Here is a 26,799-nt window from a genome sequence, read left to right on the forward strand (position 1 = left end):
AGGAGAAAGCAGAAAGGTTATGGTCATTCTATAGTAAGGAAATTGACAAAAAAGGTGAAATTCTTTCTCCTTCAACATGGTTTGCCTCCTGTCTTCAAATTCCCCGTTTAAATATACTGTATTTTTGTTATGCAAAGGAGTAAAGATTAATTAATTACCCAAATTCTGGGATGGATCTAAAATAGCACATCAATGTCTGAAGTTGTATTCTTTTTTCCCTCTTTCCTGAAAGGCAATTTCATGCGGTTGCCAGTCTCTATTCAATGCCTGTCAAGAAGTGGTGTCTTGTCCCGCACACTCTAGCAATCTATCTGACAACGTATTGATGTTATGTTTGTGTTGATCTACACACAGGCGCATGGAGAAGGGAGGGGAGAGGAGGAAGAATTACACTTCAAAGAGAAATGTGAGCGTGTGACTTTGACTGAAACTTTCTTGATTGGACCGAGACTGTTCAGAAGCTTAACACCGATTTAAGAAGAAAAAAAAACTACCTTTTTTAGTCTTTAGTTGTCATGTGCTACTTTGTTTCTCAGCTTTGATTTTTTTTTTAACAAGTGCTATTTCTCTACTCTTACTTTGTATCCTAAGACTAGTTGATTATTGCCTTTTTTCTCTTCCATGTCCCCGTGTTCATCCTTGAGTTTCCTGATGTAGTGGCCTACTGAGAGTGCAAGCTCTTCAAAGAAACTGTTTTTTTGGTAAAAGTGACCCTCATGAACTATCTCACAAGGTTGTGCACCAAACTCAACAAAATTGTCGAATCGCTGCTTCTGTTTCAAAGTGACAAGTCAAAGGCTAGAATATAATGGATGTTGAATTAGCAGAGTTTTTGCTTAAATCTGTCAGTGGTAGGACTGATTATTTGGCTTATAAATTCAGCAAAGGTAGAAAATATTAGAAATTAGGTTCATGAAGAAAAAACACACACCAGCTTTATTGTAGTGTCAAGTAGATTACACAGAAATTGACAACACAACACTGCTTTGCCTCATGATGCAAAATAAACCTATATATTACAACTGCAGGAGTGACCACCTTTTCTTCCAATGACCTATATGTAGCCAGGGTTTGTATAGTAAACACATGCAGGTGGGATATCTGCCAACTGGACACTAGATTCACCTCCTCCCACACATTTGGTGAATTTCCCTCAGTAACTGGTTATAGGGACATTATAGGTTAGCAATATTTATCTTTTAGCTTCTTTGATAATAGCATGCATTTATTGTGGCATCATTTCAATAATGTCACAACATTTATTTCCGTCTTTTGGACATAATGTTTGTGAATCTAGATCTGACCACGTGAAGTAAACCCATACCATAACACTGCCCCCATAGGCTTGTACTGTAGGCACTAGGCATGATGGGTAATCACTTCATCCTCTCCTCTTCATTGAGTGTCAGTCTGGGCTCATCAGACCACATGACCTTTATTCATTGAAACACGGTCCAAACTATACCAGGGTTTCTGCAGGTATCAGCAAATCTAATTTAATGCTTTTTAATGCCCTTTTTAATGCTGCTTTAAACACATTTAATTCCCATTTCCAACTGCTGATACAGTTTTATATATAGTTTTATGACGGTTTACTGTTGACAGACTTCAACCAGGTTCTGAATAGTTCCTCCTCCAATCTCTTCTGCTGAAACTTGCATTTTCCCATTTTTCCAACATTTGCTTATATTCCCTCTGGACTTTCGCCACGGTATGAGCACGCTCACAGTATGTTGCATTCCAAGCATCCGGTGTTAATGACTTCGTGCATTGGCCATGAACAACAGCCAATTAAAAGGTTCTGCCTGTCAATCATCACACTATACTTCCGGTCAAAATTATTAGATGTTTATATAATCAAAATAAATCGTGAATAACAATGCTTTTTTTTATCCAAGTATATTTAATTTTTTAATGCCTATGGACATTGAATTTAATGCTTTTAAATGCCATTTAAGGTCTTAATTTTCACAATTATGTATTGTATTTAATGACTTTTAACGCTTTTTAATGACCCACAGAAACCCTGCATACACTCTCTAGAAAACTGTTTTTTTTTTTTTTTTTTTTAAGAAATGAGAAGCTCCTTGCTGCATATCAGTTAGGATTAAAGACTTTGTTGCAGCTGAAACATATTAATCATTATAGTAATTATCCAACGGAAAGATCTGATGTATTTGCTTAGTTAAATCAGGTGCAGACTTTTTTTGGCCAAGTAGCTGCTAATCATGGCAAACAACACCCTTTACTATGCAAATACCCCAAAAGAATCAAAATGAACTCAAAACTTGGTGATGAATGCTATTTACACATTTAACCATAATTTTCAGTCGGGTCCTGCTGACTAACACACAAGGGCAATGGTTTTTGTTGCATCAATGGATGGCCATAATACTTGAGTTTTTTTTTTTTTTGTCAAATTGTCTCTGTGCGTGTTTTAAAGAGTGATATTTGCGACATATGGGAGAAATAGGAGGCATGCTCAAACTTTTAATAGCATTAGAAAAAAGCCTCTGTTCCTGCTTTGCCTTTCTCTTTGACTCTGATCTCTTTATGTACTGGTTGTTTTTTGTCTGGCTGCCTCTTCTTTGACCAAAAAAAAAACAAAGGCTGCAGGCCTCTGAACATTTCAGAACTTCATTTGTCCTTCTGTTTAAAACTGTGACTTTGTAAAGAGAAACAGCTTAATCACTCAAAGGCGAACAGAGGAAGGCCAAACTAAACAAACACAACAGAGAATGGTAGCATTTGAGTGAGGAGGAAAAAATGGGATTGGGGGGGGGGGGGGCACAAATGCGCACATATGTCGACGTACAAGTGTGGCAGGTGGCTCCAGTGTATCCTGTTCCATCACATGAGCAGCTGAAACTGTCCCATGTCTGTTTACAACGGCCTCCATGTTCACAGTGATTAGGCATACACCTGAGGAGACAAATAACAAAGAAGGACAGACAGAGAGCTTTTTAGCATTTGCAAGGTATGTAAATTCCCAGAGACAAGCAATAGCACTATGTAAAGACTGTAATCACTGTGAGGAAATGTGACAGAAGTAAAGTTAATGCGATGTCTCTGTGATGTTAGGTACTGTGCTGTTTTCTGTGTGTTAAACAAAAACAGAGAAATTAAGTCTTCACATGTCAAAAATCATCTGGCAGTAGAGATGTAGAAGAAAGTCACTGTTTTCTTCTGGAAATCCCAGTTGAAATCTTGAATTCATCAAAGCTAGGCTGTTTTATCTGCCTGCGGGTCTGGTGGGGATGAATCCCAAAACACGGACGTCCTCCAGCTGGGTTTTAAACACACACGTGCACACATTCACACATGCTTCACTCATACACAAGTTATGTGATTGGAATATCTGCATATTTGAATGAATCAAAGTGATGTTAAGAGGGAAGCCAGCTGGGTGAAAACAAACACTGACTCATAAACGCTGCAGGAGTCCTTTAAAATGCTAAGCTAGTCATGTGGAGTAGTTAGGCAGCACAGGGGCATTCCCATCTCTAGAGGAAGATACGGGGATCACTGTGGTCAAACTTACAGTAAATATAATGCTGACATTCAAAAGCAGATTTGGTCATGAGATATTATCAGATTTCACTGACAAAGACATTGCACAACTGTGAACACAACTGTATTAGCTTTCACATGTGCACACATTTTTAGGCATGTGGTGCAGCTGTGTTTTACGAATGTACTGCTTATTTACTCCGTCCTAGAAAGAGGTAGTGTAATGAGCTTCTGGACAAAAAACAAAAAACAACAACAAAAAAAAATCCACTTCATTAGGTATGTTGGCCTTAGCTTTTTTAGCTTACGCAGAAGTATGGACTAAAGCTAACATGAGCGCATATGTACACTGCTGCCAAACAATTAATAGAAGGTTCTGAAAAACACATGCATCTGCAGAGACACTGAAACCTACAAAAGCTGCAGATATCAAAGCTTTTAAGACAAGATTGCTTTACATAAGAAAGATAATATGTTGCTATGATAAAGGACTTAAAGCAACATCAAGTATTATACCCACACAGGTATTCATATTATATCGTATCATATCTTTATACAACAAGTAGAATATACATATCTCGAATGTGCCTATCATATATGCACCACTAGGTCTCGTAGCATCAGTAACCTAACAAGGGCAGATAAAAGGCATTGTGCTTTCACAATGGTCTGCGATTGATGAGCACACACAATCACAAGAGACATTTTGCTCAGCAAGCTGCATGCACTAAAGCACACAGACTATATGCTCTGGGCTTTGGGTGAGATAAAAAAAAAAAAAAAAGAAAAATCTATACCGCAACATGGAGCACCTCTAAACTTTCTTTGTGCTTTTATGTGTCACCATGTGTGTTGCTGTAACCTTACAGAATGACAGCGTCATATTTGCATGTGCACGGGCTGGTCTTTATTTTGCTGTGTGGTGCAGCTTGTGCATGTGTCTCTGGGCAAGTGTGTTTAGCCTCTTCCACCTTCCACCATCACAGCCTAAACAGAATCCCACAGTGGAACAGCATTGATCAAAAGGAGGTCAGACAGGGATATTGAACTGCCTTCAAAGACATTCTGATTAGTTAGATGGTAACAGTGAAGCCATTCATCTTCTGTGTCAGTACAGGGCCCCACCTCAAGTACTGCAGGGCTGATCCACAACATCTTGAAGTAATAGAGATGGGCAATACTGCACACAGCAAGGATAGGAAAGTGTTGTGGACAGCTTAGGACCTTGACAAAAGTTGGCTGTAAATGTCTGACCACAGCCTGCCTGCAGTTAGCGAGTGGTGCTAATGCACTGCAATCTGCAATAATAATAATTTCATACTACATTACCTCATGCAATAGAAAACAGATGATAACAGAAGGCTGCAAGCTACTCCATTAATTAAACAAAGGTCTGAAAACTCATGCAGAGGTGCCAGCTTCATCGGAATGTAGCTGTCAGAAAAGATGGTAACTTCTTCAATAGGCTGTGTTCACAATGTACATTTAAATAATATCCCAGTAATGTAACATTGCAGTCATGGAAAGGAAGGAGAGAGTTTTATTCGAAAGCATTTGCTAGATGGCTGTTAACCTTCAGAAAAATATTCAAGGCCAAAAGGTTAACTACTAAAGGGGTTGAAGACATTTAATGCAGTTACCCAGGAATTAAAAAGTACAACCTCTGTGGCATATTTGTGAAAAATAACCATTTTGCTCACATTGTCTGAAATACCTCCCAGTAAAATCATCTTTATAAAATAATAATTTCTCTTCTCTTTTAGGTTTCCCCCAAGTTCCTCCTAAGCCATGACAAATTCTTCCTAAAACCTTTCCCACATTGCAGCTGTCATCCCTGTTCCCCATTACCATCTACAACCTCTCATTGGACTATGTTGTGTCCCACCGATCCAGACCTTTCATGAAACGAGGCCAAAATTGATCTAAATCAAGCAGTGGCAGCTGGTGTCTTCTTCTCTGGGCATGGATATTGATGGTGTTGAATGTTATCGGCAAGGCTGACCTGAAAACAAATCGCTCAATTCAGAGAAAGTGCTCTTCCAATCAGCACAAGGTCAACTGCTAATTGTAGCCCCTAAGTCTTGCTTACCACAAAAGTACAATTACTAGTAACCACTGTAATCTTCTTTGAGGCCAATGCATTACATCTAACTTTAGAAGCTTTGTACATAGGCAAAGCAAATAAACCCCCAAACTGAGCCCAAAGCACAGATGATTCAATCTGTGGCAATGTGTTAGTCTAGTCTACGACAAGAAAATAAATTGTGATGTCAACAAGTTGTAATGAATGCTTCTAGTGAGCCAACAATGGGATGCAGCGAACAGAAGCTTCAGCTCTGTTACACTTGGCAATAAAAAAGAGAAATGTGCTGCTCATGTTTGATGTTTGATTAAGATCATACAGTGTTTTTTTTGGGGGGGATTAAACATACCCTTTTCTTTCTGCTTAAATCAAATAATGTAGTGTTTTCACAATCTCCTGACACTGTGAATCCAGCCCATCAGTTACACCTATTTATCAGTATGACAGAGAAACAAAACCCGCCACACAGTCATATTTTCATGCACACATACAACAACCACAGCACTGACTCATACATCTCTAGATAAGAATACAGCGATTTTGTATCCTGTTTGATTTATGACACTTGATTTTTTTAGTGCCTATAGGTGTGTATTGGGTGTTTTTACTTATTTAAGGATTTTGTGAATGTGCTTGTTTGCAGATGGATTGTGCTCTTACCTGTCTATAATTGCACACATGTCCAGGCTGACATTCTCAAAAGCTCCTATAGTGCCTCTCTCCACTGCATGTAAATCAGCTGGTTGGTCGTCGACTAAGATCGCTTGCATGCACCCTTGGAAGGAATGCTGGGAGGGTGGGAAGAGAGTCTGGAGAAAATACCCTGAAAGCAGAGGGGGAAAAAAAAGAAAAAAGGCTTTAAAAAGAGCAGGAAAAAAAAAACGCATAAACAATGGCGGATTGTTTTGATTCATGATCATGAAAAGAAGACTTTCTGCAGAGGCAGACATCAAACTTAACAACGACATCAACCTTGATGAGGAACAACAGACCTGACCGGTGGCTGGTTATTGTCACTTTTTATAGCTACGAACCTTTATCAGTCAGTGTTTTAGAGCTTATCCACAAGGTCCATTAGCCTTAATATGAGAGCTAAGGCCACAATATACTAAGGACATATAGGTTTTACTATATGCACCTTTATGAGATACAAGAGTCAATGGACCGTCCTGAGGTAGCACTAGGCCTTGAGTGGAAAGGGGACAAGGTGAGGACAAAAATGTGTGCATATGATGTGTGTGGATATGTGGGAGAGGGAAATGTGCACTAATACAGTACACAGTATAAGTACTCTTTTTATTGTCCAACTTTGACTTCATGTGCATGTGTATGTGTATGTGTGCTGTATATGGTTAAATGTATGAAGTACTGTATATATGCTCGCACAAACACTGCAGGATGAAGGAGAAGAGAATTGGAATTACATTTTTTGCTATAAGCACATAGGTCAGTCATAAAACACTGCTGCTCAATGACATCTCCATCATCGTGATGTTATAAGCTGTCACACTCTGCAGCCGGGCTATCAGCCTCAAGGCCAAAGCATCAAAGAGGCTTATTATAGAGGGCATATGCACTGTGTGTGTGTGCGTGTATGTGTGTGTGAGTGTGCACTGACATAATTGCAGTTTATGTGGTTGGGTGACATGCCAGCAAAAAAGGAGCAGACAAGTAAAATGTGTGTGTCTGTGCCTGTTTGTGCTGGATTCATCCACTGCTTTACATCTTCTGATTTTCATTTCCTCCCCTAGAAGTTTCTCCTGTCATCCTTGCCATCTGCCTACTCTCCTGCTACACCTGTCTGCTGTCTTTCCACAGCAGCGTGAGAGAGGGAGAACTGGATAGAAAGAGAGAGACAGAGAGTGGAGTACAGCTGGCTGGCAGCAGTTTGTGTCCTGTGGACAGCATATGAATGCAAAGGAAATGCAACCTTCTTGACAGTTTGGCAGAATGAATGGAGAAATGCATGTAGCCGTGAATCAGTGGATGGATGTCTGTAGCTAGCTGATGTAGATTTCATCCATCTGCTATTTTATCCCATTCTGCCCATAGCTAATATTGTAGTAAGTAGTTTTTTTTTTAAGATAGGCAACTAAAAATTGCAGTCTTTTCAAGATGTGTACTCAATCTTTCTTTTTCCCTTGAAAAACTGGAATCCAGTTAATAAATGAACAGAAATGTTGGGAAAATTATTCTTGATAGAGCACAGAGAAATAATTCTTAATAAAGACCTAACTAACCACTTTGATGCTCATCAGGCAACTAAATTTTACAAATTTTTATATAATAAAAGTTGGAAGAAGAAAACAGCACATCTGTAATTTTCAGGTTCAAATTACAGTATTTTCTCTACATCATGACTCTGCAGAGTGTTAATATTTCATTGCTGTTTTTCCTGCGGTCCTTTTTCCTGAGACTTTTATTTACATGAAACCTTAAGGCATGGCTTCTTTTATGCTGCTTAAAATGTATAACTCGATACCTTGGAAAACTGCATTGCAGGTGCAACATCCAATAGAGAAAGATAAAGAATGGGAGCAATATGGAGTCAAGTCTATTAGAGACAAACACTTGACAAACAAAGCACACGTGTGGTCATATACCCATGTGACCTCCAGATATCACAGACCTATAGCATAATCAGCAAACATGTCGCCACATTTTTTCCCCCTGAATTCAACAATGCTATGTGGTTTAATTTGTAATATCTCCCATGACCACTCAGGATCTGGAACAGCAGCAATAATCCCCTGCAGTCCTGCTGGCACGCTTTCACAGCCCGCCTGTTGGGTCCAAAGAGTTTTTCTTACAATATGCATTGGGAGACCAGCAGTAGCTCTCTGCTTCATGGATACCATCAAACTGTATCCCCAGATATTTGATTCACTACCCTGGCATGTTTAGATGGATGCATCTGCTTCTGATGGGGGGTTGGAAATTAGCCAAAAGGCTCAAAGGTAAAAATGAGCATATCTATATGAGACAGAACTAATGCCAATAACAACATGTTTGTAAATGTTTAACATACAAACCTTGATGAATAAAGTCACTTTATGTATTGACCACCTACAGCTATTTAATATACACCTACTGTAAAAAGATTCATTACATAAATCCATGGATGTACAAGCTTGTCAGACATTAACGTCCATAAGTCATGGACAATGCATTCTGTACCTGCTATGGGAGATATGAAAAAAAGCAAACAAAAAAACCCCCCTCACCACTCATACATAGGGACGACAGGGTTTTACTTTGTGAGAAATGCGGGCTTGAGAGCCTCATGTCTAATTCATCACAATCTTAAATGGGTTATGTTAGATTTTGGGGGGTTATAAAAGAAGTGTCCTCCTTGGTTTAAGTGTATGCTATATTTAGACTATTTTCACCATTTCATCTCATCATCAGACAGCCCTCTGTGATTGGAAACTGAGGTAGAGTGTGATTTACCTTTTGTAAAAGGGGAAATCTGAAGAGAGCTTGTAATTAATTGTGCAAGCAGTTCAATAGGTATATTAAGGATTATAGGAGACAGACGGTCCCTTTGTGATGTGCCCCAATGTCAAATAAATCTGAGAAGCCTCCTCCCACACTTACCCAGGCACAAGGATTAGCATACAGTGTTTGAATCATATTGATAAATTTATCTCTGAACTTAAAATCTTTCAGAGGCCTTCAAAGATGAGGCTAGTGAAGACGATCGAACTTCTTTTCAGCATCCAGAAGCAGCGGGCCCGGGGCACATGGGATTTTATGTGTTGTACTCAGTTTGTGTCAGAGCCAGAGGGTATTATCACAAGCAACATTAAGCTTGTTTGAGCTGTTTTCCAAACTAATGTCTACTGGCTAAAACTTGACAAAGTATCTTGAGGTCAGCATTTATCATTAAGATTGGCACATTCCACAGGTACTTTGGGTAATTTATTTAAAGTTTGTAACCCTATGGGACCAAAAGTATTCCAGAATATACAGTCACAGAAAAAATTATTAGACCATCAAAAGTATCATGTGACTAAAACAGACAGAAAAGAAAACATGGAATGCCTAAAAGCACTGTTTTTGGCAGTACAATGCCATAGTGCCATGGTGTAAGAACTGAAGTGATTTTGGTTATTATCAAGAAAACCATGGAAAATGTCTAGATATCAGCTCTGAAATTAAACTCTTATGAGCTATTTTTGTTGTTATCATTATTTTTGTCCAAACAAATGTACCTTTAGTTGTACCAGGCATTAAAATGAACAAGAAATTGAAGAATACAAGGGTGGTCTATTAATTTTTTCCGGAACTGTATAGCCTACTATATCAAGTACAATATATTTCCAAAAACATTTTTGGGTAATTCTTAAATAATTCTCCATTCATTTCTTCTATTGAAGATACAATTCTGCATCAGGACATTTAATTGTTGGTGTAGACCCTTAACCCTCTTATAATTTGTTTCTCTGGTTGTTTTGTTTGGTGCTTGTTTCTTTTTTTTTTATTCTATCATGCTCTACATTGTAAATGGAAAATGAATGGTTAAGACCATCAAATAGCATAAGATAAGGTTCTTTCAAGTACAAAAACTAATATGAGAGAAAATGGCATTTCCAAAGTCATAAAATAAGACTTGATGAAACAGTGATACTATTTGAATCACTCAACCAAGTTATGGATTTGCTACAGAAGGGGAGAACTGGCAAAACTAATAAAAGAAATAGTGCAGTTTCACAGTTATTAAGTACCAACATGCTTCAGGGTGGACAGTCACGTAATCTTTGGTTCTCTCATTAATTAATATTTGCCACTTTTTTTTTTTAAAGAAGACATCATGACTTTATATTCTTGTGCAAGTGCACAAGTGTGTTTGTGTGAATGAGAAATTCAATTTGTGGATGTCTTGTGTCAGTCACATACTAATTTCTCTAAGCGCAGTGTCAGGAGTGAGAAACTACTCCCCGTAAAATAGGCTTTGGGTTCAGGAGACTGCTTCTAAAAGCAGACACTTGAAGGATGGAGGGGTGTAGATGAGAGGAGAGCAGAGGAGGCAAAGGAAGGGGGTCGGCCCTGTTAGAGAGGATAAGAATGATGAGAGGGAAAAGGGGAAGACGGTGGACAAAAGAGGAGATAAGTTGAAAAAACTGAAAAGAAAGACAGAAATGAGGAAGGTGCAAAGGGAGAGGAAAGAAAACAAGATGCTGAATGGATTAAGGAAGAGGGTAGAGTTGAGGTCAAGATGAGAGAACAATTCCAGATTGCCACTGGCATCCGAAGTGAAATATCCTGTAACCTTGGCGTTGCATTTTAGCGTTACACGATCAGAAAATATACTTGGAAAAAGTCTGCAGTGTCACTGAATTCACTGAATGCTGTTCGTAATAAAAACCCAAATGACATCGTAGAACAGTGTTAATGAATCCCGTCAATTAACATCTTTGGAGCAGTTTTGTTCTTCATGCGGATAATAAATAATACTTAAATAAAATGACTTAACTAACTTACATTAAACTACACATATATATGGTAATATTCCAAACTTAAAGAGGTGATAAGAAGAGGAAAAAAGTAAAGAAGATAGATAAGTGCCTCATCTGCATAGGCTTTAAACCCTTTTGGAATGGCATTGATGCAGCATAATGTCCCATCATGGTGGTCAAAATACATTAAACATAGCCACTTATGCAAATTAGGAGATTTATTAAGTTAATTAAACCATTATTAAGATGCTTCTCTGCATATAAAGCTATTAATATTAATAATACATAAAAGCATCAAGGAGCTACAGCACATTAAGAAATAGTTTGCATTAATCAAAAGGGATATTTATTAAGTAAAGGTTTTGTTTCATGTCAAATTTTCAACTATTTGTGTTTGCAAAAATGCCTCACACAGACTCGATCAAACAAACAAACAAACAGATAGAGAAGTTGGCTTGGTTTTAATGGTTTAGAGCCAAGCAGGAGGGAGCTCCACCAGCCTCTGGCTAAATGCTTTCCATGTTTCAAATTTAATGGAGACACAGTAGTGAGCCTGGAGGATGCTACCAACACACTCACACATGCAGATAATTAGCTCACATAATGTCTATGTCAACAACCTTTGCACATGTTTATAGATGCCAAGATATGAAATTACCCTTTACACACAGTATGATCCCTCTTAATTCTTATTATAATATAAATGTCAAGTAAAACACTGAACTTCACATTTACATTTTGTATGTTTATTCCTGCATATGTGTGTCTACCATGCTTTCATAACAGTGCAGTAATTTGTTCTGATTTGGTTAATGTGGTGATTTGTCATGCTTATTAAACACCTCAGTAGAATAAGACTTTAATAAAAGCATACAGAGTCAAACTCTCCTTCCTCTGGCTGTATGGGACCAACCTTATAACTCTTATTTCCTTAACTTATGTTAATGCAGAGTAGACACTTCATGTGTTACTATCATAAAAGCAGAGATGTTTTTTAACATAAAGTGTAACTTTTATGCACAGACACACCGAGGGAAGTGGTAATATGACTTTGTTTATGGAGTTTGGTCCATCTGTGGTCAATGATCAGCAAGTACTGCCAATGAAAATACAGCAGATTGATGCCTTAAAGCTACAGCATTTGAAGCAGATGGCTACCTGCAGGACTGATCCTACAAAAAAAAGACCTCTCAGCAATTATTTGGAAGCTTGTTTTGTATATGAGAAACATGAATTGTTTTGGGTCTCTGCTAATTGGGACACACTGACAGAATAGATTCAGTCACGTAAAAAAGTGCTGATGGAATACTGTTAAGAGAGCTTTATAGGATGGCTTAATGTGCTTGGCCTCTGTGACTCATCAGGCTGAACGATCAGAGAGAGTAATTGAGGGCAAGCCAAAGGCTAAACTATCTTTTGTACACTCACTACATTATTCTGTTACCTCTGTGCTGGGATGAAATTAGCTCCCGGATGTGAAAAGGTGGATGAGTGTTTTGAATAAATGGTAGATTTTCTGTCTGAGGTTTAAATTGACTGCATTTTAATGCGTATGCGTGCATGGGAGTTTCATATGGTCAAAAACACCCACACACCGATTCACATACAAAATCAGAGGTGGAAATATATAACACTGAGGAGGCAAGGCATTAAATAACAGGAATAAATCCAGGTCATAAAAACTGAAGACCTATCAGTGTGCTCCATGATTTCATACTGGATTCAAATAAAGCCAAACCCAACTGTCAAACCCATAAGGGTGAACTAAAAATAATTCCTGAAGCTCAAAACATCCTGCAACCGTCCTACAGTACCTTTCCTACGAGAGAAATCTCAAGTCTGATGGTTGAAACCATTCCAAAAATATCTTTGTGACTTCTCTGCTAGTTTGAGAAGCGGTGTCCTAAAAATCACTTTGTTCTCCTTGCCATAATAATCAGCAGTTTTGTATCCCCTGCAGTCTTCAAACTTGTGTTTACCAACAGGCTCCCAGCTCCTCAGCATTCATTATGTCATGCAAAATTAACAAGAAATACCCTAGTTACATTTGCTGCCAATTCAGCCCACTCACTACCTCTGTTAGTAAGGAAAACCCCTCTGAACACTCAAAGTTGTATTTCTCTGACTGGTAGCGCTGCATGTATTCGAAGTGTACTGTATGCAGCCTGTTTTTATCACTGATTGATTATAATATGATCACGAGTCAAGTAAAAAAAAAAAAAAAGAAGCTCTGTTTCGAAGACCTTTCTGACCTTTTCTGCAGTCCAAGTCTGCATGACATAATTAACCTTCTATCATTTACATTCTCTTTCCCTTAACACCATTTTTTCCTCCCAGGTTATCTTTTATCTGCCTTTACTTCTCTCCTCTCTCTCTCCACTGCCGTCTTCAAGGGGTAAACACATTGCAGAGATCCTCTTCTCCCAGCCACTATTGATTCCCAACTCAGCTTACCAAAATCAATAAATCATCAATTGGATCAAAATGGAGACTAGACGGAGGAAAGGAGGAAGGGAAAGAAAACCAGATAAGACAGACTACAAGAGGAAAGTTGCCTGGAAGAGAGAAAATAAACCCATTCTTTAAAACACACACACATACACACAAAAAACCTGTATATTAGGTTTTAGTGTACCTCATAACTGGAATTTGATTACATCTGGTTGCACTTTTGGGATCTCCTTTTAAACATTTAACTGAAGCAGCTTTAAAAACCTGAAATGATATTAGTTTGAATACATTTTTGTCAGGGGTGGCAAGGTAAGAGTTAAAAAGCTTTTGAAAGATGTTAAAATGAAGTATGTTCGAAGACACTTTGCAGAGCAGGCTTTAAATGCGTCATGATTGAAATGCACTTGGCATATCAAGGCTGCACAAACTCTTAATTCATAAATAAAAAGTACACAACTCATCGTGGGCATAAGGGAGATTCAGTCAGCAGTGAGAAGTAAATTAAGATGGACAACGGAATAAAAGACTCCGGATGTGTGTGTGAGGTGCCCTGATCTTTATTGACTGGCCTGGGGAAATGGTTTTACTTGATGGAGGAGATTTTGCTCAGATAGAGAGATTGGGTTAGAGACAGCGAAAAGCCTGATGAACCTATCAGTCCGCACACTATCGCTCTCAGTTACTGTAATTTCATACAGGTGCTACACATCCAACTCACACACATGCACACTTAGATACGGACCATCTTCCAGCAGACGGACAGCAGTCTCTGGCATCATTAACCCGGCGTCTTCCAAATTCAGACAGATTGTGGCCTCTATCAGTGTATGTGTTACCATCTCACTGTGTGTGTATGGCAAGTTTTGTCTTCAAATAACTCATACAAATGATAACTGTTGCTCCTGTATTGCTGTGTTTTGGTATTTTTTTGGGCGTTTCTATGAAGTGTGCCCACATTTGTGTTCGTCTATGAACATTTTTTTCGTCTATGAACATATCAATTTTGTGGTTAAAAATCACCTAAATTGGCACATTTATAGGATTGTTTACTCATTTGTATATGAATTGATAGGCCTCACAGACAAACAATATTTAACCCTAACCCTCATACTGTGTTTCCTCAATTAAAAACCACTGGTCAATTACAACCATGGATTCTGATAACACAGCTTAACCCTTTATCGGGCAAGTGACTAGTTTTGGTAATTTCCACATACATTACCAGACAGTGACAGTAACAGTTACAGTGAGGACAGAGAGGCAACAATCTCAGGTCCAATGTGGTCTACAGGGTCTGTAAGGTCCACCTCTGCATAAACAGTGAGTGTACCTGCTTTGTTAGGTGCCATGAAGTAATGGTACTAATGCAGGGGTCCTCAAGAGCCACTATCCTGCATGTTTTAGATGTTTCCCTCTTAAAGCACACCTGACGGTTGTTATCAGGCTTCTGCAGAGCTTGATGATAAGCTTGTTATTTGAATCAGGTGTGTTGGAAGAGGGATACATCTAAAACATGCAGGATAGTGGCTCTCAAGGACCAGGGTCGCTGTCCCCTGTACTAATGTAACTAATGATGTTCAAAGGGATAATGTGGATGTGACAGGTATCTGGATCAGCACTTATGTTGTTAAAATGCTCTAAAAGTGATGTTCTAATGTTCTAAAATGCATGTTCCTTTCATCTTACATGTGTTCTTGTTGTATTGTTTATATTTAGCCCACTTCTTGCTTTTTTTTTTTTTTTTTTTTTTGCCACTTATGGGTAAGGAACCAAATGTGGTAACTTCACTGACCTTGATTTTCTACATAACAATAAAACATTATGAATAATTTCACAAAAGTAATAAAGTCTTGTTATGTCCTCCAATAACACACTAAGGATGAAAATTGTAATTTCAGAGCATTTCTATGAGTGTCCTATAAAGGGTTAATGCAATAAATAAAAGTCCTCAAAATACAGGATGGGTAACAAATACATACAAGATGACACCGCGTGAGTGGCAGCAGCTCTCTCTACTGATTTCCTGTCTTTTGTATTTTTCAGTATTTATCTTTTCTTTTCTAGTTATTTCCTCTTTTTCACTAAATCCCCTAGGAGTTGCACACCTAGGGGTACATGCATTGCAACTTTTACACTACTTTTTCTTCTCTTTTCTGGACTTACCATGTACATGTGCAACCACAATGTAGATAATGTAAATAATGTAACTATGTAAATGCCATTTAAATTTTAAGAATGTTTAATTCTAATTCTCTGTTCATATAAATATTTAAATAAATACCAAATTTCTTATTTTCCTTTATATTTCACTCTCACTTTTTCTACCTGTCTTTCTCTTGCACTGGTGTGTTACATGTTGTTGCTGTCAACTGTGAAATTTCCCCATGGTGGGATCAATAAAGCCTTATCTTATCTTATCTTATCTTATCTTATCTTATCTTATCTTATCTTATAACAATATGGATAAACTTCTGGCGTCTATCAGGTATTACACCGTTAAATACAATGTACCTGTCTACAAGTTTAATACATTCAACAATAAAATCCAATATTTTTCAACATTTTAAACTTCACTCATCTGATGTGCTATAGCTTAATTTTACAGGTGTGTGGCTTACTATTTAGTGAAATACTCACTGATAGAAACTTACAAGTGCCACAGAAAGGCAACACTAAAATAAAAAGCACATTTTTGTATTCAATAGGACTAAGAAATTAAAAACAGGCATCTCATTAAAGGGTTCATATTTTGCTTTTTTAAATGGAATTATGCATTTTAAAACATTTCCCTGAGGTCTACATAAACTGTAAATGCTATGCTTGGGTCTGAATTCTTCATTAATTCAACTCCACAGGTACATATTCAATCTTGTTTCTGAGTAATGACACCAGAAAGGTAGTTTTCAGCGCTGGCCCTTTAAATGCAAATGAGCCACTTCACACCCCACCCCCTCCAGGTTGTTGGCTGTGCTACACTTTCCTGTTCATCAGAAATGTTGACCTTATATGTGCAAATGTCATGACATAACTAGTTATAGACGCAACAAATTAAGCAGGAATTAAAATGGGTTGTAGAAATCCACTCGATTGTTGCCAAAATGAATATAAAGATAGCTTTGCAGCACCTGGAGGGTTCAAATTCAAACTTTATGAACTATTAGGGTCCCCAAATACATGAATAAATGCACCAAAGACTATAAAAGTGGGTTTAGCAAAATATGACCCCTTTAAAACAAGCTTCCTTCAGATAAAGGCCTGGGATGTTCTGCAGCTAAAAGGTTCCAGCCACTATCTGTACTAACATGGTCATCTGAAACAAACATTTTGCTCTCCGACTGTATCTCTGCCTTGAAAGGTTTAAAGTGAGGGTGTGTTGTTTTTTAACTGGTCCTTCAACTGCAAGATGTAGTGAAGGTGTTTGGCGTGACCCTTACCTCCTAAGTGATAGGTTCCTCCCGTCGTGATGACAAGAGGTGAAGTGGAGCGCACAGCAGACGCCTCCTCACCATCTATCGTCAACATGGCAAAGTTCTCCTTGGCCACCAGACGTATTGCGTGCCACTGGCCGTCATTAAGTCCTGAACCTGTAGGATAAAAAGATGTCCACAGGATCAAAGTACAGCACAAACATCTTGGAATAGACTGTACTTACAGACACAGTTTTGCTGGTATTTTGCAACAGAAGAATTCTACTGAGACTAAAAATTTAGACATAATTGATTCTTTGTCTTGTACATTTCTTTTTTCTTTCTCTTCTTTTTGAATTAAATAGAACAATCTCAAGGACTTGGGTTGCATCAAAGAAAAAGAGACAAATGGATAATTCATCATGGGTGAGATGGTCCAGTAAATGAAGATTCTATAAGTGAAGTGTGGCTCGTCTAATGTACGTCTAATTCTACTTTTCCAAACAGCAGCTATTTTTCCAGGGAACATTTATGTGACCTTGTTGTGAACTTCACTACAGTGTTCTCATTATTGATATGTTTCAGTTTACTGAGTTTTCCCCCTTCCTTCCAGTACATCACTGACTATGGGCCATTTGCAACTGCGGCTTCAAACAGAATTAAGAAACGCTCACCTTTTCTTCAAAGCCTACCACATTTTTTCCTCTTTTTTTGTATGTTTTATTGTATGTATGCCATCGCTGCCTCTGTCTTCTTTCCTCCTCTGTTGCTATCTTACTCTCTCTCTCCCTCTCTCTCTCTCCCTCGCCCTCTCTCTCTCTCATTCCAAGCTGAGTGCAGTCTCAAGGCCCCTGTGTCTCAACTCCATTAACTCTCAGAGAACCCTGTTTGCATCTGGGTACCAGAGTGCATGTGTGTGTATGTTCGCTATCAGCGGATGCAAGCTCTGACTACTCTTTTCAAGTGTGTATAAGTCTGTAATGTGTTGTGTTGTCTGCGTATGTCAATGGGGTGTCTGTGTTCGTGCACACAACTTTTGTACTCTCTCCTTCTCCCTCTTCCTTTGTAGCTGTGCTCCATTAAATATGAGTGATGTTTTGGAAAGGGACATTACTACTGGAGCCGAGAGAGAAGCCAGCTCACTCTCATCACCCTCTGCACTATACATCACCGCCTTACTCACACCAATCTCTATTCAACCTTCCCTCTTTGCCTCTTTCTGTCCCTGATTCTTTTCTGTCTCTCTGTCTTTATTTCCTTTCCTGTATTTCTCTATTTTACTTTTTCCTTACTTCCCCATTCCCCCCTTTCGTGTGTGACCATCTGCTGCAGCCCCCATCTTTTCAATTCGGCTCAGCTCATTGCTTCACTGAGTGTAACACATCAATACTGAGGACACTGTAACAAAGTTCAAGGAATGGTCACGTGCATATCGGTCTTAGAAGAGTGTACAAACCTATGAACTTGCATGCAAAATCAATAAAAATGTACCTTAATATACTGCAAGCATCAATACATCTGACATTTGAGGCGTGTAAACAAGTGTGTATGCTCGTATGTGTGTGGCAGTTTCCATTTGCATTATTGTCATCTATAAGACACAGCGCACAATGTTTATTTCTTCCCAGAATGCACATAGAAAACCTGGATTTCACGCCAGCAGGGAGTCTACACTAATTAATCTCCATCAGCAGGGTGACCGTGTGCATGTGTGTGAGTATGTGAGTGTGTGTGATCGTAGCGCTGACCGAAGAAACTGAGAATCAGGATGGCCGCCTGGTGAGAGGCATCGACCACTGTGGCATAGTTCAGGGCAGCGTTGATTAAATATACACCCACACAAACACACACATGGGATGTTCACATCAGCGCGGAGAGAATGGTGAGTAGGTGATTATGACCAGATGCAGATGCAGAATACATTTTCAAGACTGGGTGTGAGATTTGTATGGATGATGCAAGCACGATTTGTGTGATTGCTTTCATCGTTTCAATGTCATTGTCTTTAAATTGTGTATAAGAGGAGCGTATTTCCAATTCTGAAACTGGATTCTGTCCCGTTTGTTCCTCTTGTCCTATCTTTTTTCCTTTACCTGTTACATTGTGTAGGTCTTTGTCACGCTTCAGTTTATGAATATTTCATGGCCAGGTCTTCCTTGAAAAAGAGATTTTATTGTCAAGGGACTTCCTTGTTAAATAAAAACAAAAAAATAATAGTCATGTGACTTATGAAATGCATTGTGTATTCACTGAAATACACATTAAGAGATGCACGATCCCCTCAATCATGGGGCTGGCCACTGAAGGTGAATTTATTATTATTATTATTATCATCATCATCATTATTATTATTATTATTATTATTATTATTATTATTATTATTATTATTATTATTAATAATAATAATAATAATAATAATAATAATAATAGTGGATTAGATGTCTATAGCACTTCTCAAGGCACCCAAAATGCTTTACATTATTGATCCATTATTCATTCGCTCTCACATTCTCACTCTTTTAAGCTTTTTTGCTCAAATAATCACTTCAAACAATCCAGTGTATATTTCCCATAATGTATGTTGCTTTGCCCATGTGTATTTCAGTAAATCACATTGCATTTTGTCTGTCATGTGTTGAAAACAAGGATGATATAATAAAACAATTACACTGCATCGATCTCTAAAGGGAGATGCATGAACACCCACTCAGAGACACATATGTTGCAGTCAGTGCTAATGCACTTTCTGAAAAATAACCTTTTCATGTTGTAAATGCTGAAATGTGAACCCGTTGTAAGTAAGCCACCTTACTTACAGTAAATTGCACTGAGAGCTGAACTCATCACCTTGGAGATTAATGCAGATTTCTTTTCATGGGTTATGTTTAGGAAACTAAACAGCATAAGCATAAGGAAAAGTTTGATGTTCTTCTTGTTTATGACTGCATTAGCAAGAAAAAATACATGAGAAAAAGAACCGTCATATTTGTACTCATCTTAGTACAGCATCTGCTCTAAACTGCAGTGACTTTGTTTAACAATCCTTTTTATGACATAAGGTGAGCAAAATGATAATATGGTGTCTTCTTCATCTGAATGAACACACTCACACGCTGGCAAGTGACCTTGATTTGCCCTTTTACTGACACTCACATTTCTGTCTGAATATGGGTTTGATGTAATCACTATCAACTGCTCCATCCCGCCTTGTCCTCCTCTATAACCTCTTCAATGTAATGGAAAATATATATTCCGTAACTGCATGTCCCCTCATCTGTTTTACATCACCTGCAATAGCTTTGAATGATGAGCTTATCACTGATGGCAGGGTTATTGAATCTTCACACTCATCACAGGACAAGTACAAACAGTCACAAGAGCATGCTGCAAAACGCACTGGAATTAAGCAAGCACAAGTATGTGGTGCACGTCGCTCATTCTGTCACACACTGCAACATTTAACACACATCGGCTGGCCATAGATAATAAAAAAATACACTGATAATGAGGGAGAGAAAAGAAAGGGAGAGCCTTGTTAAGATTTCATGGCTTGCTGTGGAGTTGTCACGTATAAGCCTGATAACAAAGTGACGAGATGACCATTCACTTTGCTCCGCTTTTGTTTTGAATGAAAAAACAATGAAGAAACTCCACTATAGCTTCACATGTGTCAAATCATGGCCCCAATTTGAATACGTAAATGGAAAAAGTTGGATTCTTTTCCCAAACAAAAAATATCTCATTCTTGTAATAAATATTTGATTGTGAACTCAATTCACAATATGTCATGTTTAAATAAAGTGGAAAATGGTGACACTTGGACAAAATAACAAACAATAAAAGCAAAAAAAAAAAAAAATACACTGCCCTGCTAAGAAAAAGTCACATATACAATATTTTGTTAAAACCTTTCACAGTGGCATTGTCTATGTCACACAATGCTTATTCAATAGATGTTTTAATAAATGTCACAATATTTGTTTCTATCCAGGCTTGAATTAACTTATGGCCAAGGTCTTGTATTGATAACAGAAAAGTCAGACCACTGTGTCTATGTCTTTCATTCTGTAAAGCATTTTGTATTTTTTGTGTGTTGCTCTCTTATATCTTTTTAATCTGTAAAGCATTTTGTGAGGTTTTCTTTGTGATAAGTGCTATATAAATAAATTTGACTTTTTTTTTTTCTTTTTTTTTTTTTACTGTGTAAAGTCTTCTCCATCACATCTGAAAGATTCTCACTGAGGTCAGGACTCTGTGGTGACCAATCCATACGTAAAAATGATGTCTCATGCTCCCTGAACCACTTCCCTGAGCCTGAAGAATCCTGGCATTGTCATATTGGAGAAAAAAAAGTCCACTGATGTCAAAACCTGGTCATCCAGTATATTCATTTTCAGCTGGACTCATTGTATGGACACATAATGTTGTTGATCCTAGACCTGAACAACTGTAGCAACCCCACATCGTAACACTGCCCCCACAGTCCTGCAATGTAGGCACTAAGCATGATGGGTAATCACTTCATCCACCTCTCTTCTCACCCTGATGCACTCATCACTCTGGAACAGGGTCAATCTAGACTCTCCAGACCACATGACCTTTTAACACTGAAACAGTCAAATCTTTGTGCCATACATTAAACTGGTGGTTGTTTAAGAAATGAGAAGCTACTCACTGCATCAGTTAGAGTTAAAGACCTTGTTGCAGATGAAGCATTAATTTTGGAAGGAAAATATTCCAGGTGCGCACACTGAGCATGTTCCATATTTTTTGTATAGATAACCTTCTTGTACCAACAAATAATATGACGTATGTTGTACCCACCTGTGGTCACACAGACACGGGTGTTTTAGAAAGTGAATATGCTAAAATCTGAATGTATTTGAATGCTGAGCAGTATGTCTGAAGGAACGAGGTTTCACAGTGAGGTACTCTGCCACTGTCACTGTTGGTCTGTGATGGGTACTCGAGAAGAGAATGGCGGAACAGCTGAAGCTGTGGCTAAACTAGCAAGGACATCTGGGATGAGCTAAGAACTCTGAGAAACAAGGCAACTGGAACACAGGGTAGGACTGAAGAACACCAGGTCTAAACTACGAACCCAGACTGACAAAGTAGCTGGTATGGAGAAAGAAAGTACCAGTCTTTCATGACATCTGTGATGCTAGGGGAATATATACCAAATATTTGCATAACCAAATACATGTGACAATAATTATTACTTTTTAGGTCAAAAACAAATTTATACAAAATGTTTTAAAAAGGCATATTTGAGAAGATGGTTCTGGACTGGATAGTGGAATGCAGTGGCATATCACCAGTCATAGAGAAAGTAAGCTAGAGATTATATTTTTATGAAGATGTCATGTTGCTACTTTAGACAGCCTTGCTTAAAAGAACTTCATCCACTGTGATATTTCAGTGATGAGCTCCAGAATGACAGCCACTGAAAATAAAGTGACAGCAATTACAGAGAGAGTGGGTGCAACTAGGACTGAACAGTCGATCCAAAAGGAAAGAGTGGTGGATCCTGGAAGACAGATTTTTGGTACATAATTACCAAAATCAAAAACCTGGTAATTTTAGAAATTCTTGAAAGAGCAGACAGATATGATTGGCTTTCATGCTCCCAACAGAAGAACTGGCAGCCTTACTTTCTAGAGTGACAACCAGTTAGGAGAAGTGTTCCTTCACACTGGTGGAAGGACATGACAACTCTCATGAAGGAGCTGAAGGTTTTCCAAGACAGGACTGTGACTTGGCATGCACAAATTGGATGAGATAGAGAGAACGATCACAGGTATAGAAATAAAAGATCTTAAATGCAAAACACTTTGACACCTGACAGCCCATTGAAAAGCAATAACAAATCCAAAATAAACGACTCATTCAAATGTCTTTAAAAAATAAGAAAAGACCAAAGAAAAAACTCCTGTACATGAAATGTGAGTGGTGTAATTACTTCACGCTGCAGGTTTCTGTTTTACAGATAGCACAAGGCTGGCTTTCTCTCCTGGTTTGACCACTTCAGGAAAAGCTGAACCATTTAATACTGGAATTCCACTAAGGCCAGGAACCTGAGCGCATGTGTGCAATGCCCCAAGCATCATAAGACGGAATGAGAAACAAACAAGACTTGATGTTTCTGACTCTCTGTATTTGGAGGTATCTACACAGTTCCTGCCATAGCTGTATACTTCTTATATTCATGTGACAAATTTATACCATACTGAAGAATTCTGTACAGTTTACCAGCACTACATCTAAAGCTACTAAAGCTACATTCACAGTAATATGGATGTCTGTCCACTGCTCATCTCCACTGCTCCTGATTTGGAAAGCCATCAAATCAAGTGCACAATAACGTCTGCATTTTCTTGTCATTTGATTGGACGGTCAAAGAACATATTAGTTATAGTAACCTCAGCAAGCAAACTGCATCTGTTGTGACTTGCATGAGCTACAAAATATTGGCTTAGATTTAATAGTTGCTTTCTCAACACTAAATGGCTGACAGAAGAAAAGAAGTGGATTTGGTTGCAGACATAAAAAAAAGCAGTTTTGGAGAACATTATGCATTTAAACATTTTTGTTTTTTGTCATTTCATTAAGAAAATGTTGATGATTATGCTTGAGAAGAACATGGTGCATGGTGCACCTGCGGAGACCTCAAGAGTTGTGTTCATTGGGTTTCTTGTTATAGTAGTGGCATTATTTCTTGCTACGTGAAAGACCTGTCTGTGATACAATGCTCTGTTACATTGCATTTTTTTTATGGCATTGAGGTTGTATTACTGATATTAAAGGGTGGATTAAGTCAGGTAGAACACCACCGAAGGTCACTGGGTAAAACACAGAATTTAACTGTACCAAAGCAGACTCAAATAAGACAGACACTCTCCAGTATCCATTTTGAATCAACAATCAAGAATGGTGTCTTGTTTTCTACCTGAAGGGGGGGACACAATGAAGTGAGTGCAGTTAATGAGGGCATCTGTTTTTGTGTGTGAATATCAGCTGTAAATGTTGCAAGGGTTAGACATTTTTAAAACCAAACCATGTTGCTTATACATGGGGAAAAGGGCCACTCTTATACGCTGCAATCCCTAATAAGTACAGTTAATATGCACTTAATCAGTTACACTGCTCAGATCATGCCCTGCTGAAGCAAAGAGTAATTTGGCTATGTTGCTCTAAAGTAACCTATGCACAATTTAATCAGCGCGAACAGCCATGTATTAAGCAAATGTCCAAACTATGAAAACTATAATGACCATGCTTACTTTGAGTGCTGTGTTCACAGAGTGTGTCTCAAAAAACCCATCTTAAATTTCATTTTATGGTCTATTTGGCTTAATATACACAGTCCAGCTTTAATACAAGTAGCCTAATCCCTTTAAAGACTCTGTGTTAAGTTTGTTTTCAGTTTAATTTTCTAAAACTAAATTAACAAGCACAAGTTCTCAGTCAGTTTTGTTCCACATCTCTCAGTATTCTAAATAATTAAGACACATTGCTTATATGTGTCACCTCTTCGAATGGGAAAAAAAGGTAAAATTTCTTATACACTGACACAAATTAAAATGTTCTAAATGAGCACATAAAATAGTTTTCACAGCTCATGTTCCAGTGCACAGATGTTGCAGTTGTACAGTACTGTGCAAAAGTCTGAGGCCAATATTAGGCTTGTTGTTTTAATAAAGTTATAATGACCACACATGTAATTCTAAGATTCTCTATTAATATACTACAAGTTTAAGGAAGAAAAAACAGCTTCTATAAACCAAAGAGGTAGTATTTAGCATGCCCTGAGATTTACTGCATTCATTTTCTAATGTTTTATACCAGGTTTCCATGTTTCTTTTTGCGCTGTTTCTTTTCATGGGGACATGGGTCACAATAAATAGTTGCTTTAACCTTTAGAACCCATTTAATTCTGTTTTTTGGTGTCTTTTAAAGGCTGTGCACATATTTTCTATGTTTTCTCGTATCTAAAGAAAACACAATGAGAAAAAACTACATATGCTCATTTCAACCCTGCAAAAACAAAAAAAAAGATATAGGTGGAATAAAACTTTAGCACAGTACTGTATATTGGCTGAAGATGCACATTGCATGCCGTCGCCATGGTAACATCTAATATGACATACACATGGCATACTTCACTTCCTACTAACACAGTATGTGCATGTCTGAGAGGCATCTTTAGAACTAACTGAGGCTAACCCTCAAAAGATGTAGTAGAAAGAAAAACACATTTTGACTACAACTGCCAATTTCACTGCCGCTGTTGTGTCAGTCTGTGAGATAGCTAAGACAGGAAATAAAAGTGTCAAAAAAAATCTAGAGTAAGGCATAAAGGGTTCGAGTCAATGCACAAACAGACAAGTGGGCAGACCAGCGTCAGCACCTCTGACATCTGGGCTGAGCTCCAGGAGTGGATGAACATGGTAATAAGTGAAGGTGGAGCTGAATGTCAACAAGACTCACTGTTACTGCCAGATAACCAACTGGTAGATATGCAGGGTGAGAACAAATGTTACATCTGATCATGGAGCTTCCTTCACTGTTTTTTTATTCACTTCAGTACACATCTTCATTTTGTCTTACTGTTGTCAATGTGCTTTGCATTTATTGCTTTCACTGCCCGACTTCTCAGAAAATGTAATAGGTTCAAATATAGCTGCCATATTCATCTGAACAATATTAATTATTCCTATTATAATCACCATACACTTCAGTGAACTATATTTCAGGCTCAGTCACCTGAACCAAGAATGTTTCTTTTTCTTTATTTTCATTATTATTATCATTTTAGCTTGTGTTTCAAATTCTCTCAGAGGGGTTGAAAGGCTTAACCCATAAAGACCCAGTGTTACTGTTGTGGCAGTTCCCAAATTAATGTTTCTCTCTATTTAACCTTTCTTAAGTGAGTTATCACCATTTATTAAAATATTATCCTCTTCATTTAGCATTTTTTCACTGTAAATCATGTATTTCCCAATATTTAATTCATAGACCATGCAGATGTTCATTAAAGCTCAAAGTAAATTCAAAGATTATTATATCAAAACAGAGAAAAATGAAGAAAAATGACTTTTTCAGCAAAGATATCAATAACTGAACATAAAAACACATGTCTCCATCCACTGTCATTTGTCAAATTCCATGGGATTTACTGGTGAATTAGTAGTCGCTTTTCCATTGACCCTCAAATTGTGGGAATATAACTTGAGCATAAAAATTTACCTAATGGAAAAACGAAAATTTTGCCAAAACTCTCGTTTTTTGATTAGAAGTTTTTGTGCTGGCAAGAGGTGGTTTTTCGGGCATAGCTCAAATGGTATATCACACAAAACTGCAATGGAAAGACCTTTTTCCGCAACTAGAGTCACATGAATAAAAAAAAAAAAAAAAGGATGTTGACGGACGTTACAACAAGCGAAGAAGAAGAGTTTTAAAAGAAATATGGCACAGTATGTGTGAACACACCAGGAAACTGAATCATTTATTTACGATCGTTGTCATGTTTATAGCATGACTTCTCATGTCATCTTGTGATAATAAATACACTGTCACAGTCTGCTCCAGTGTTACCACCGGCTCCTCCCTCTCCCTTTCCGTCCACCCTCACTCACCTGTGGTGCGCTGCACAGCCGTGGTGCATCACAATCAAGCTTATTTAAGGCTTGCTTCGGCAGCCGTGTGGCGCTGGATCATTGTCGGTTTCATCCTCTCCATAACCCGGACACTCATCTCCTTCCTACAGACTCTGACTCTCACCACCCCCAGGTTTTAGGTTTGTCCTCACCATTTGTGTTTTGTTAATTAATTCCTTTTTCCCTTCAGCACCGAGCAATTGAGTCCACTCATTCACCACCATCATTAC

The 26,799-nt window shown here is 38.1% G+C and overlaps 1 protein-coding gene across 1 annotated transcript in view; it reads right to left on the reverse strand.

Annotated features, from left to right (window-relative positions):
- Nucleotides 1–26,799, reverse strand: part of cntnap2a (contactin associated protein 2a) — a 361,415-nt gene that overhangs the window by 117,098 nt on the left and 217,518 nt on the right. Inside the window, exons 10-12 of the mRNA XM_030123092.1 lie at nucleotides 16,938–17,087; nucleotides 6,254–6,416; nucleotides 2,816–2,922 (exon numbers count right to left, since the gene is read on the reverse strand). Coding sequence (XP_029978952.1) covers nucleotides 2,816–2,922; nucleotides 6,254–6,416; nucleotides 16,938–17,087 — 420 coding nt within the window. The remainder of the gene's footprint in view (nucleotides 1–2,815; nucleotides 2,923–6,253; nucleotides 6,417–16,937; nucleotides 17,088–26,799) is intronic.

The sequence above is a fragment of the Sphaeramia orbicularis genome, chromosome 20 (assembly GCF_902148855.1).
Source record: "Sphaeramia orbicularis chromosome 20, fSphaOr1.1, whole genome shotgun sequence".
NCBI classification, from domain to species: Eukaryota; Metazoa; Chordata; class Actinopteri; order Kurtiformes; family Apogonidae; genus Sphaeramia; species Sphaeramia orbicularis.